Source organism: Chiloscyllium punctatum, chromosome 10 (assembly GCF_047496795.1).
Source record: "Chiloscyllium punctatum isolate Juve2018m chromosome 10, sChiPun1.3, whole genome shotgun sequence".
NCBI lineage: Eukaryota > Metazoa > Chordata > Chondrichthyes > Orectolobiformes > Hemiscylliidae > Chiloscyllium > Chiloscyllium punctatum.
In genome coordinates this window covers 123128794-123141885 of record NC_092748.1, presented here as the reverse complement: position 1 = coordinate 123141885, position 13092 = coordinate 123128794, and the positions used below count along the sequence as shown (strand labels likewise).

At 43.4% G+C, this 13092-nt stretch overlaps 1 protein-coding gene across 3 annotated transcripts in view; it reads right to left on the bottom strand.

Moving 5' to 3' along the window:
• The window catches only part of LOC140482523 (E3 ubiquitin-protein ligase MARCHF4-like), a 237426-nt gene that overhangs the window by 87019 nt on the left and 137315 nt on the right, over positions 1–13092 (bottom strand). Inside the window, exon 4 of one of the 3 annotated variants that reach the window (XM_072580081.1) lies at positions 57–138. The exons of the other annotated variants lie outside the window; for them this stretch is intronic. Within the exon in view, the coding sequence (XP_072436182.1) occupies positions 57–138 (82 nt within the window). The remainder of the gene's footprint in view (positions 1–56; positions 139–13092) is intronic. 3 annotated transcript variants of the gene reach the window in all.

Below are 13092 nucleotides of genomic sequence, written 5' to 3'. Positions count from 1 at the left end.
CTAGCTTAGTAATAAATCTGGCCAAACGTGAATTTGCAAAAGCAAGGGTAACTTACCTAGCACATATCGTAGGACACGAGCAAGTATTGCCAAGAATGGCAAAATGGAAGGCTCTGATCGAATTCCCCATTCCTAAAACTAAACGGGAAATCATGAGATTTTTAGGAAAGTGAGGGTTTTACAAGAAATTTTTGTTGAAACTTCAACACAATACCCGTATCTTTAACTAATTTGTTACAGAAACAGACAAAAGTGGTCGGGTCAACAGAATGTCAAACAGCGTTTGAGAAGGCGTAGATAATCCTAATAAACTTTAATAAAGCTTTTTAATAATTATGATTGATTCTAGTGGCTTGGGTGTAGGTGTAGATTTGGTGCAAGTTCAATTAGGGTTCATTGAACATTTTTAAAAAATAAATCCCAGAATGTTGGTATTGCAGGATGTGCCAAGATTCATTGCCTGCCCCTAGATATCCTTGAGAAGGTGGTGGTGAGCTGCTGCTTTGAACTGATAATGTCTTTTGGTGAAGATAGTTCCATTAATGCCATTAGGCAGGGAGTTCTGGAATTTTGACCCAGTGACACTGAAGGAATGGTGATATATTTCCCAGTCAAGATAGTGAGTGAGTTGCAGGGGAACTTGCAGGTGGTGACGTTCTCACTGGAAGGACCCTAGCTTTTAATTTTGTGATTTTTAAAATAGATTAATTAGATTAGATTCCCTACAGTGTAGAAATAGGTCCTTTGGCCCAACAAGTCCACATCGACCCTCCGAAGTGTAACCCACCCAGATCCATTTCCCATTGACTGATGAACCTAACACTATGGGCAATTTAGCATGACCAATTCACCTGACCTCCACATCTTTGGACAGTGGGAGGAAACCAGAGCACCTGGAGAAAACCCACGCAGAGATGGGGAGAATATGCAAACTCCACACAGAGGCAGAAATCAAACCTGGGTTCCTGGCACTGTGAGGCAATAGTGCTAACTACTGAGCCACCATGCCACCCCAAAATAACTGCAAACTGAAATGAAAAAAGTCTGTTTTAAAATCAGTGTTTGAAGTAGCTGTATGTTTTGAAGGCAAGTAATCTGATAAACTGACCAAGCATCATAAATAGCTGTTTGAGCAAGCAGTAATTGAGATTTGAGTTGCAGATGATTTAGACCATAAGACATAGGAGTGGAAGTAAGGCCATTTGGCCCATCGAGTCCACTCCGCAAATTTCAGCCCAAGGTTGGGCGGTTGGTGTAGGGGCACATTGGGGGGGGAGGCTGGAGATGAGCTGAGGTTAGTGATGCAGCCCAGGTTGGCAACAAAAACATGTATTAGAAGTTTTACAGACTACTGACCAGTTATTGATGACATAGTTCTGTTACCTGCCAATAACCATGTGATTGGTTCGCAGGTAGTTGAACAGCTTGAAGCTTGAAACAAATCAAAAAGAAAAAAGTGCTGAGTTCTTCCCCAGCTCAGGTTTGGTTTCTTTGTTCTGTGCAGTCAAAACTAACTTTAAACTGGAAGAAAAACAGTTTATCTTTCCTGCACTATTTGTTATAAGCTGTGACTTTTAACCAGTAAGTCCACTGAGTAGTCTGGGATTATATTTATTGGAAATTAGAAGAATGAGGGGGGAATCTTATAGAAACAAATAAAATTATGAAGGGAATAGATAGGATAGAAGTAGAGCAGATGTTTCCACTGGCAGGTGAAACTAGGACAAGAGGGCATAGCCCCAAAATTAGGGGGAGCAGATTTAGGACTGAATTGAGAAGGAACTCCTTCACAGAGAAGGTTGTGAATTTGTAAAATTCCCTGCCCAGTGAAGTAGTTGAGGCTTCCTCATTGAATATCTTTCAGGCTAAGATAGATAATTTTTTGAACAGTAAAGGAATTAAGGCTTATGGTGAGAGGGTGGGTAAGTGGATCTGAGAGGATGAAAAGATCTGCCATGGTCTTATTGAATGGCGGAGCGAGCTTGAAGAGCTAGATGTTTTAAGTCAGAAGCTTTTTATAAGGTAATCAGCCATCATGAGTCTTTCACCAAGAAATGGAAGTAGCTGGAGAAAAATAACTGAATCAACATCCTGGATAGCATACCAGTCATAAACATCACTTCAAGAACAGTAGCTTGGAACTAGACTACTGAACTGTCTTTCCAGTTTTCCCTCTCCCCAAAACCTGATTCTCTGTCTCTATTGTCTGTCTATGTAAGGGGGAGTTCATAAGGAGATTTGAATTTTAGATGCAGTGTTATCTGTTGACAGTTTATATCTGTTTACCTGTAACTAGAGCCCACTTACGATAATTAGTAACAGGAATATCATTCGTCTCTTCTGTCAAGTTGGATTTGAAAGTCAAGTAAATTGGGTAAGTTTGCATACTTTATGGGGAATGGTAATTCTGCAAATATCAGGGGTTGATTTCTAGTGCACTTTCTCTGTGAGTTGTTATACCACGTATCTGTTGCTCTTGTCCTTCTAAATGGGAGTGGTCATGGGCTTGGAAGTCATATCTAATGAGCCTTTCTGAACTTCTGCAATACATCTTGTAGATAGTACACACTGCTGCATTTGAACATTGAAGTGGCGGGAGTGGATATTTGTGAATGTGGTGCCAATAAAGTGGGCTGCTTTGTAGTGGATGGTGACAAGCTTCTTGAGAGTTGTTGAAGCTATACCCATCCAGGTAAATGAAGACTACTCCATCATACACCTGACTTGTGCCTTGTAAATGGAGCAGAGGCTTTGAGGAGTCAGGAGGTGAGTTACTCCCTGTAGGGTCCCTCACCTCTGACCTGATCTTGTAACCACAATATGTCTATGGTGAGTCCAGGTCAGTTTATCATCAATGACAACCCTCAGGATGTTGATAGTGGGGAATTAGGTGATGATAGCACCACTGAATGTCAAGGGACAATGGTTAGATTCTATTTGGTTGGAAATGGATTGGCACTGGTGCGAATATTACTTGCTACTTGTCTGCCCAAACCTGGATATTGTCCACATATTGTTGCATTTGAACATGGACTGCTTCAGTATCAGAGAAGTCGTGAAGAGTGTTGAACATTGTACAATCACCGACAAACAGCCCCACTTCTGACCTTATGATGGAGGGAAGGTTATTGATGAAGCAGCTGAAGATGGTTGGGCCTAGTGACCTAGTCACTACCCTGAGGAACCTATGCAGACATGTCTTGGAGCTGAGATGACAGCCCTCCAGCCTCCAACAACAACAGAGGATTAGTAAGAAGGAAATACGCAGAGAAAAAATGAGGTACGAAGGTAAACTGGCCAAGAATATAAAGGAGGATAGTAAAAGCTTTTTTAGGTATGTCCAAGGCAAAAAAATGGTTAGGACAAAAATTGGGCCCTTGAAGACAGAAGCAGGGGAATATATTACTGGGAACGAAGAAATGGCAGAGGAATTAAATGGGTACTTCAGATCTGTGTTCACTGGGGAAGACACAAGCAATCTCCCTGAGGTAACAGTGGCTGAAGGACCTGAACTTAAGGGAATTTCTATTTGCCAGGATTTGGTGTTGGAGAGACTGTTAGGTCTGAAGGTTGATAAGTCTCCGGGACCTGACGGCCTGCATCCCAGGGTACTGAAGGAGGTGGCTCGGGAAATCGTGGATGCGCTGGTGATTATTTTCCAGAGTTCAATAGAATCGGGGTCGGTTCCTGAGGATTGGAGGGTGGCTAATGTTGTGCCACTTTTTAAGAAGGGTGGGCGGGAGAAAGCAGGAAATTATAGACCAGTTAGTCTGACCTCAGTGGTGGGAAAGATGCTGGAGTCTATTATAAAGGATGAAATTACGGCACATCTGGATAATAGTAACAGGATAGGACAGAGTCAGCATGGATTTATGAAGGGGAAATCATGCTTGACTAATCTTCTTGAATTTTTTGAGGATGTAACTCGGAAGATGCACGAGGGGGATCCAGTGGATGTACTGTACCTGGACTTTCAGAAAGCTTTTGATAAAGTCCCACACAAGAGGTTAGTGAGTAAAATTAGGGCGCACGGGATTGGGGGCAAAGTACTAGATTGGATAGAGAATTGGTTGGCTAATAGGAAACAAAGGGTAGTGATTAACGGCTCCATTTCGAAATGGCAGGCAGTGACCAGTGGGGTACCGCAGGGATCCGTGCTGGGACCGCAGCTTTTTACAATATATGTAAATGACATAGAAGATGGTATCAGCAATAACATTAGCAAATTTGCTGATGACACAAAGCTAGGTGGTAGGGTGAAATGTGATGAGGATGTTAGGGGATTACAGGGTGACCTGGACAAGTTAGATGAGTGGGCAGATGCATGGCAGATGCAGTTTAATGTGGATAAATGTCTGGTTATCTACTTTGGTGGCAAGAACAGGAAGGCAGATTACTACCTCAATGGTATCAAATTAGGTAAAGGGGCTGTTCAGAGACATCTGGGTGTTCTTGTCCACCAGTCAATGAAGGCAAGCATGCAGGTACAGCAGGTCGTGAAGAAGGCTAATAGCATGCTGGCCTTCATAACAAGAGGGATTGAGTATAGAAGCAAAGAGGTGCTTCTGCAGCTGTACAGGGCCCTGGTGAGACCACACCTGGAGTACTGTGTACAGTTCTGGTCTCCAAATTTGAGGAAAGACATTCTGGCTATTGAGGGAGTGCAGCGTAGGTTCACGAGGTCAATTCCTGGAATGGCAGGATTGCCTTACACGGAAAGACTGAAGCGACTGGGCTTGTATACCCTTGAGTTTAGAAGACTGAGAGGGGATCTGATTGAAACGTATAGGATTATGAAAGGACTGGACACTCTGGCAGGAGGGAACATATTTCCGTTGATGGGGGAGTGCCGAACCAGAGGACACAACTTAAAAATACGGGGTAGACCATTTAGGACAGAGATGAGGAGAAACTACTTCACCCAGAGAGTGGTGGCTGTGTGGAATGCTCTGCCCCAGAGGGCAGTGGAGGCCCAGTCTCTGGATTCTTTTAAGAAAGAATTGGATAGAGCTCTTAAAGATAGTGGAGTCAAGGGGTATGGAGATAAGGCTGGAACAGGATACTGATTAGCAATGATCAGCCATGATCATATTGAATGGCGGTGCAGGCTCGAAGGGCAGAATGGCCTACTCCTGCATCTATTGTCTATTGTCTATTGTCTATTGTCCATAACCATCTTCCTATATGCCAGGTAGACTCCAACCAATGGGTGTCTCCTGATACCCATTGATTCCAATGTGAGGGTTCCTTGATTCCATACTTGATAAAATGCAGCCTTGATGTCAAGGGCTGTCATTCTAACCTCATCTCTGGAATTCAACTTTTTTGTCGATTTTTGAACCAAGGCTGTTAAGAAGTCAGGAGCTAAGTGGCCCAGGCAGCACTCAAACTGGGTGTCACTGAGCAGGTTATTGCTGAGCAGGTGCTGCTTGATAGCACTGTTGATGACACCTTCCATCGTTTTACTAATCATCACAAGTAGACTGATGGGGTGGTAATTAGCTGTTTTGGATTTGTCCATCATTTTGTGCAGGATATACCAGGGAGATTTTCCACATTGCTGGGTAGATGCCAGTCTTGTAGATGCACTAGAACAGCTTGGCTAGGGGAGTGACTTCTGGAGCAGGTGTCTTCAGTACTATTGCTGGAATGTTGTCAGAGCCTTTGCAATGCCTCCGACCATTTCTTTAAATCACATGGAATGAAACAAAGTAGCTGAAGATTGGCATCTCTGATGATATGGACCTCTAGAGGAGACCAACATGGATCATAGAACATAGATCAATACAGCACAGAACAGGCCCTTAGGCCCTCAATGTTGCGCCGACCTGTGAACTTTTCTCAGGTTGTCCTCCTATACTATCCCATCATCATCCATGTGTTTATCCAAGGATTGTTTAAATCTCCCTAATGTGGCAGAGTTGACTACATTGGCAGGCAGGGCATTCCACACCCTTACCACTCTCTGAGTAAAGAACCTGCCTCTGATATCTGTCTTAAATCTATCACCCCTCAATTTGTAGTTATGCCCCCTCGTACAAGCTGGAGTCATCATCCTAGGAAAAAGACTTTCACTGTCTACCACTCTCTGATCAACTTGTATGTCTCTATCAAATCCCTTTTTAGACTTCTTCTTTCCAATGAGAACAGACCCAAGTCACTCAGCCTTTCCTCATAAGACCTTCCCTCCAGACCAGGCAACATCTCTTCTGTACCTTTTCCAATGCTTCCACATCCTTCCCGAAATATGGCAACCAGAACTGTACGCAATATTCCAAGTTTTGTATAGTTGCAGCATGATATTACGGCTCCGGAACTTAATCCCTCTACGAATGAATCCAAACACACCGTATGCCTTCTTAACCTCACTATCAACCTGGATGGCAACTTTCAGGGATCTTTGTACCAACAATCTTTCCATTGACCCAAAGTGCATCACCTCACATTTAGCTGCATTGAACTCCATTTGCCACCTCTCAGCCCACTCAGCATTTGTGGTTGAAGATTGTTGCAAATGCTTCAACCTTGTTTTTCACACTGATGTGCTGGGCTTCCCCATCATTGAGGATCGGGATATTTGTGCAGCCTGCTCTTCCATGGAGTTGTTTAATTGCCCTCTACCATTCACACCTGGGTGTGGCAGGACTAAAGAGCTTAGATCTGTTGGTTGTGGAATCATTTAGGTCTATCAATCATTTTCTGCTTATGCTGTTAATCCTGGTTTGCAGCTTTACTAGACTGACATCTCAGTTTTAGGTATGGCTTGTGCTGCTCTCGGCATGCCCTCCTACACTCTCCATTGATCAGAGTTGATGGTAATGATTGAGTGAAGAATATGCCGGGCCATGAAGCTGCATAGTGTTGGAGTATGATTTTGCTGCTGCTGTTGGCCCACGGAGCTTCATGGATGCCAAGTCTTGAGTTGCTAGATCTGTTCAAAGTCGGTCCCAATTAGCACTGTGATGATGCCGCACAACACAATTATGGGTATTCTCAATGTGAAGGGGGACTTTGTCTCCACAAGGACTGTGCATGATCACTCTTGCCGATACTGTCATGGACAGATGTAGGTGCAGCTGGCAGATTGCTGAGGATGAGATTAAGTATATTTTTCCCTCTTGTTTCCTTCACCACCTGCCAGTCTAGCAGCTATGTCCTTTACAACTTGACTAGCTCAATCAGTAATGCTGCTGCCAAGCCACTCTTGGTGATGGACTCAAGTCCTCATCCAGAGTACATTCTGTGCCTTTGCCACCTTCAGTGCTTCCTCCAAGTGTTACTCAAAATGGAGGAGAAGTGATTCATCATCTGAGGAGAACTGGACATGGTAATCAGCACAACGTTTCCTTGTCCACAGTTTACCTGTTGGTATCCAAGATATTGAGGACTCACAGCTATATTCAAATGTATGACCATCTCTGTGGGTCTGTCCTGCTGGTAGGACAGAATATATCTAGGGATGGTGATGGTGATGTCTGGGACATTGTCCCTAAGATATGATTCTGAATGGCTCTGTCAAAGTATTGCTTGACTAGTCTGCAAGACAGCTCCCCCAATGTAGACAACAGCCCCAAATATTTGATTAGATTCCCTACAGTATGCAAACAGGCCCTTTGGCCCAACAAGTCCACACAGACCCTCTGAAGAGTAACCCACCCAGACCCATTCCCCTACCCTATATTTACCCATGACGAATGCACCTAACACAATGGGCAATTTAGCATGGCCAATTCGCCTGAACTGCACATCTTTGGATTGTGAGAGAATGTGAAAACTCCACGCAGACCATCACCCAAGCTGGGAATCGAATCCAGGTCCCTCGCACTGTGAGGCAGCAGTGCTAACCATTGAGCCACCATGCCACATTTTATCGGGCCAGTGATGTTGTGGTTGCCCTGTAATTGCCAGTGCCTTTTACCAGGTGGTTTGTCTGGTTTCATTTCTCTTTTGAGACTTTTAGTGTTTTGATACAAATAAATAGCCTGCTAGATCATTTCAGTGTCAACCACATTGCTGTGGATCCAGTCACATGTAGGGCAGACAAGGTAAGGAGAGTTCTGAAAGTCATATCAGGCTTAAAATGTTAACTGTATTTCTCTGTCCATAGATGCTGCCAGACAGGCTGAGTTTCGTCACAACGTATTTTTTCAAATTTTTCAGCATCCACAGTGTTTTGCTTTTATTATAAGGATGGCAGATTTCCTTCCCTAAAAAAGCAGTGAACCAGACGAGTTCTTACAACAATCGACAATAGATGCAACTTTGTGTTGTCAGCAAATATTGAGATATTACACTTAATTCCCTCACCTAAATCATTAGTGTCGATTGTGAATAGCTGGAGTCCAAGCACTGATCCCTGCGGTACCCCAATAGTGCAGGCTGTCAGTTGGAAAATGCTTGTTTACTCCTATTCCTTGTTTCCTGGCTGCCAACCAGTTCATTATCCACGTCTGTACACTACCCCAATCCCAAGCACTTGAATTTTACATGCTGAAGAAGATGAATGGACGCAAGTTCATGTTTTCTCTTCAATGTTTTCTCCTCAAATCATATTTTTGAAATACCATTTCATCTTTAGGGTAGAGGCATGTAAAGATCACATTTCCTTATTCTCTTTAGTTTTGGATTGTGGATCAAAATGAGAAGATACTGATTTAAACTGAGGATAATCTGTAAAGATATCCTTGTATACATAACTCAATTTTGCTTTTTCCTGGAACATACAGAAAGAAGTCTGACAGAATTGAATCAATGGGTTTCAGAATTTAGGGATAGCTGATTATTAACAATATTTTGATTGGTTTCTGGGCAAGTGACTATATCCTCTGTGCATGGGCCATAAAACAAAAGGCTCTAGCCTGCAAAGAAAAACATCCTGAATCTCTTTCTCCTACCTGTGTGGAGAAGTTACAGAAAATCTCTTGCAGGTGTTGTCACTCATCATTTCCCTATAAACCCGTCTCATTTTAAATTCCATTATTGAAAATAAAAAATTGTAAAACCACTTTGAAACTGAAAGATGAAGTTTCCACTCGTGAATGAAAGTCTGAAAATCAGAGTAACTACAACCTCATATCCTCATCAGTTGAAAGGAAGAAAAGAAACTGAAAGGAATCAACTCATCAATGTCTGTGATCTGTATTGGTGTCAGAATTGCTTTTCTCTGCCTTTTATCCTCCCTCCTCGCCCATATTAATATAACATAGAATCACAGAAGACTGGATGAACCAGGACATACAGAACCTGCTAAAAACCAGGCTTGAGACCTTCAAATCAGGAGACCACTCCAATGTAAGGAATCGAAGTCTGACCTTCGCAGAATCATTAAGACAGCCAAGGACCAATACCGATCCAAACTAGAGACGCAGACAGACACCCAGCGACTTTGGCAAGGACTGAATGAGATCACAGGTTCTAAAAAGAGACAGTGCAAAATGCAGACAATGATACATCCCTCCCAGATCGTCTCAACGCCTTCTATGATCGCTTTGTGCAGAATTTTGGCGGAGAGTTAACACCTATTCTGACAAGTCCTGACGAACCTATCCCAACAGTCACTGCATCGGAGGACAGATCAGTTTTCCTTTGTGTAAATCCAAGGAACGCGATGGGACAAGATGGAGTGCCAGGCCATGCACTCAGAGCATGCGCATATCAACTGGCAGACGTCTTCTCGGACATCTTCAACCTCTCCCTGCAGCAGGCCACTTGTCCCTGCAAGTTTCAAGAGGGCCAACATCATCCCTGTGCCTAAGAAGGGTCATGCAGCATGTCTCAATGACTACTGCCCAGTGACCATAACTTTGGTGGTCATGAAGTGCTTTGAAAGGCTGGTCATGGTATTAATCAACTCCAGCCTCCCCACTATAACAACAGACAATAGACAATAGGTGCAGGAGTAGGCCATTCGGTCCTTCGAGCCAGCACCACCATTCATTTTGATCATGGCTAATCATCCACAATCAGTATCCTGTTCCTGCCTTATCCCCTGACACTAGCTTTAAGAGCTTCTTGAAAGTATCCAGAGACTTGGCCTCCACTGCCTTCTGGGACAGAGCATTCCATATATCCACCGCTCTCTAGGTGAAGAAGTTTCTCCTCAACTCTGTACTAAATGGCCTACCCCTTATTTTAAAACTGTGTCCTCTGGTTCTGGATTCACCCATCAACGGAAACATGCTTTCTACCTCCAGAATGTCCAACCCTTTAATAGTCTTATACGTCCCAATCAGATCCCCTCTCATCCTTCTAAACTGAAGTGTATACAAGCCCAATTGCTCCAATCTTTCAACATATGATAGCCCTGCCATTCCAGGAATTGACCTCGTGAACCTATGCTGCACTCCCTCAATAGCTAGAATGTCCTTCCTCAAATTTGGAGACCAAAACTGCACGCATACTCCGGGTGCGATCTCACCAGGGCACTGTACAGCTGCAGAAGGACCTCTTTACTCCAATACTCAATCCCTCTTGTTATGAAGGCCAGCATGCTATTAGCGTTCTTCACTGCCTGCTGTACTTGCATGCTTGCTTTCAATAACTCATGTACAAGAACACCTAGATCTCGTTGTACTTCCCCTTTATCTAACTTGACTCCATTTAGATAATAATCTGCCTTCCTGTTCTTACCACCAAAGTGAATAACCACACATGTATCCACATTAAACTGCATCTGCCATGCATCTGTCCACTCACCTAGCCTGTCCAAGTCACCTTGTATTCTCATAACATCCTCCTCACATTTCACTCTGCCACCCAGCTTTGTGTCATCAGCAAATGTGCTAATATTATTTTTAATGCCTTCATCTATATCACTAATGTATATTGTAAACAGCTGTGGTCCCAGCACCGAACCTTGTGGTACCCCACTGGTCACCACCTGCCATTCCAAAAGGGACCCGTTTATCACTACTCTTTGCTTCCTGACAGCCAGACAATTTTCAATCCAAGTCTGTATTTTTCCCCCAATATCATGTGCTTTATGTTGCTCACTAATCTCCTATGTGGGACTTTATCAAAGGCTTTCTGAAAGTCCAGGTACACTACATCCACTGGCTCTCCCTTGTCCATCTTCATAGTTATATCCTCAGAAAATTTTAGAAGATTAGTCAAGCTTCGTAAATCCATGCTGACTCTGACCTATCCTGTTACTGCTATCCAAATGAGTCGTAATTTAATCTTTTATAATTGACTCCAGCATTTTTTCCACCACTGACATCAGGCTAACCGGTCTGTAATTCCGTTTTCTCTCTCCCTCCCTTATTGAAAAGTTGGACAACATTAGCCACCCTCTAATTTGCAGGAACTGATCCTGAATCTATGGATCATTGGAAAATGATTACCAATGTGTCCACGATTTCTAGAGCCACTTCCTTATGTACCCTGGGATGCAGACCATCAAGTACCAGGAACTTATCAGCCTTCATACGTAACAGTCTATCCAATACTATTTCCTGCCTAATATAAATTCCCTTCAGTTCATCCATTACCCTAGGCTCTTCAGCCACTATTACATCTGGGAGATTGCTTGTGTCTTCCCCAATGGAGACAGATCCAAAGTACCTATTCAACTCTTCTGCCACTTCCTTGTTCCCCATAATAAATTCACCCATTTCTGTCTTCAAGGGCCTAATCTTCGTCTTAACACTACTCTGGACTCACTCCAATTTGCCTATCAGACCAACAGAGCCACATCAGATGCCATATCACTTGCCCTTCATTCCTCCCTAGAACATCTTGACACCAAGAACAGCGATGTAAGAATCCTACTCATTGACTACAGTTCAGCCTTCAACACTATTATCCTCTTGAGACTGATTACTAAATTTAGTGACCTTGGATTCAGCCCCACTCTCTGCAACTGGATCCTCAGTTTCTTGACCCACAGGCCACAACCAGTGAAGATTGGGGACAATATTTCATTATCACTAACACTCAACACTGGAGCCCCCCAGGGGTACGTACTCAGCCCCCTACTGTACTCACTGTGTACCCATGACTGAGTCGCCAAATACCAGACTAATGCCATTTACAAGGTCGTTGATGACACCACCAGAGTCGGTCAAATCTCAGATGGCAACAAAACAGACTACAGACGGGAGGTGGAAGACCTGGAAAAAGTGGTGCACTGAGAACAACCTAGCTCTCAATGCCGGCAAAACCAAGGAACTCATTATTGACTTTCGGCAGGATGTTAATCATGCCCTCCTACACATTAACAGCACAGAGGTGGAACGAGTGAAGAGTGTCAAGCTCCTGGGAGTGGTCATCCACAACAGGCTTTCTTTGACTCTTCATGTGGACGCACTGGTTACAAAGGCCCAACAATGTCTCTTCTTCCTCAGGCAGCTGAGGAAATTGGGCATGGCAACGAATACCCTTGCCAACTTTTATAGGTGCACCATTGAGAGAATCCTGTCTGGCTGTATCACTACCTGGTATGGTAACTGTACCCCACAAGATCAGAAACAGTTACAGAGTGATGAACTCAGCCCAGACAATCACAAAGGCCAACCTTCCATCTCTAGAATCCATCGATCAGCCTGCTGTCAAGGAAAGGCCACCAGCATTCTCAAAGATCCATCCCACCTTTGAAATGCTTTTCTACAACCTCTACCATCAGGGAGAAGGTACAGAAGCCTGAACAAGCACCAGCCGGTTTCCTAACAGTTTCTACCCTCCTGTTGTTTGAATATTGAATGGACTCACAAAAACTTAAGGTTTGCCTGTGCCTGTGTTTTTGTTTTTGCCACTGTTTACCTATTATTTACTATCTATACTACTTAACTATGTGAATATTGCTCGCAAGACAAAGTTTTTCACTGTACACGTGGCAATAAATTCAATTCAATTCAATTCAATTTAGAAGGAGGCCATTCAGTCGGTTATGCCTACACTGGTCTATTATCTAGTGCCAATCTCTTGCCTTTTTTTCATATCCCTGCATATCATAGAGTCATATAGGTCTATATTTCATCAAATCTTCCCCAGACAAAAACAACCACGTAACTATTCTAATCCCATGTTTCAGATCTTGGCGACAGCCTTGTATGCCTTGGTATCACAAATGCACCTCTAAATACTACTTCTATG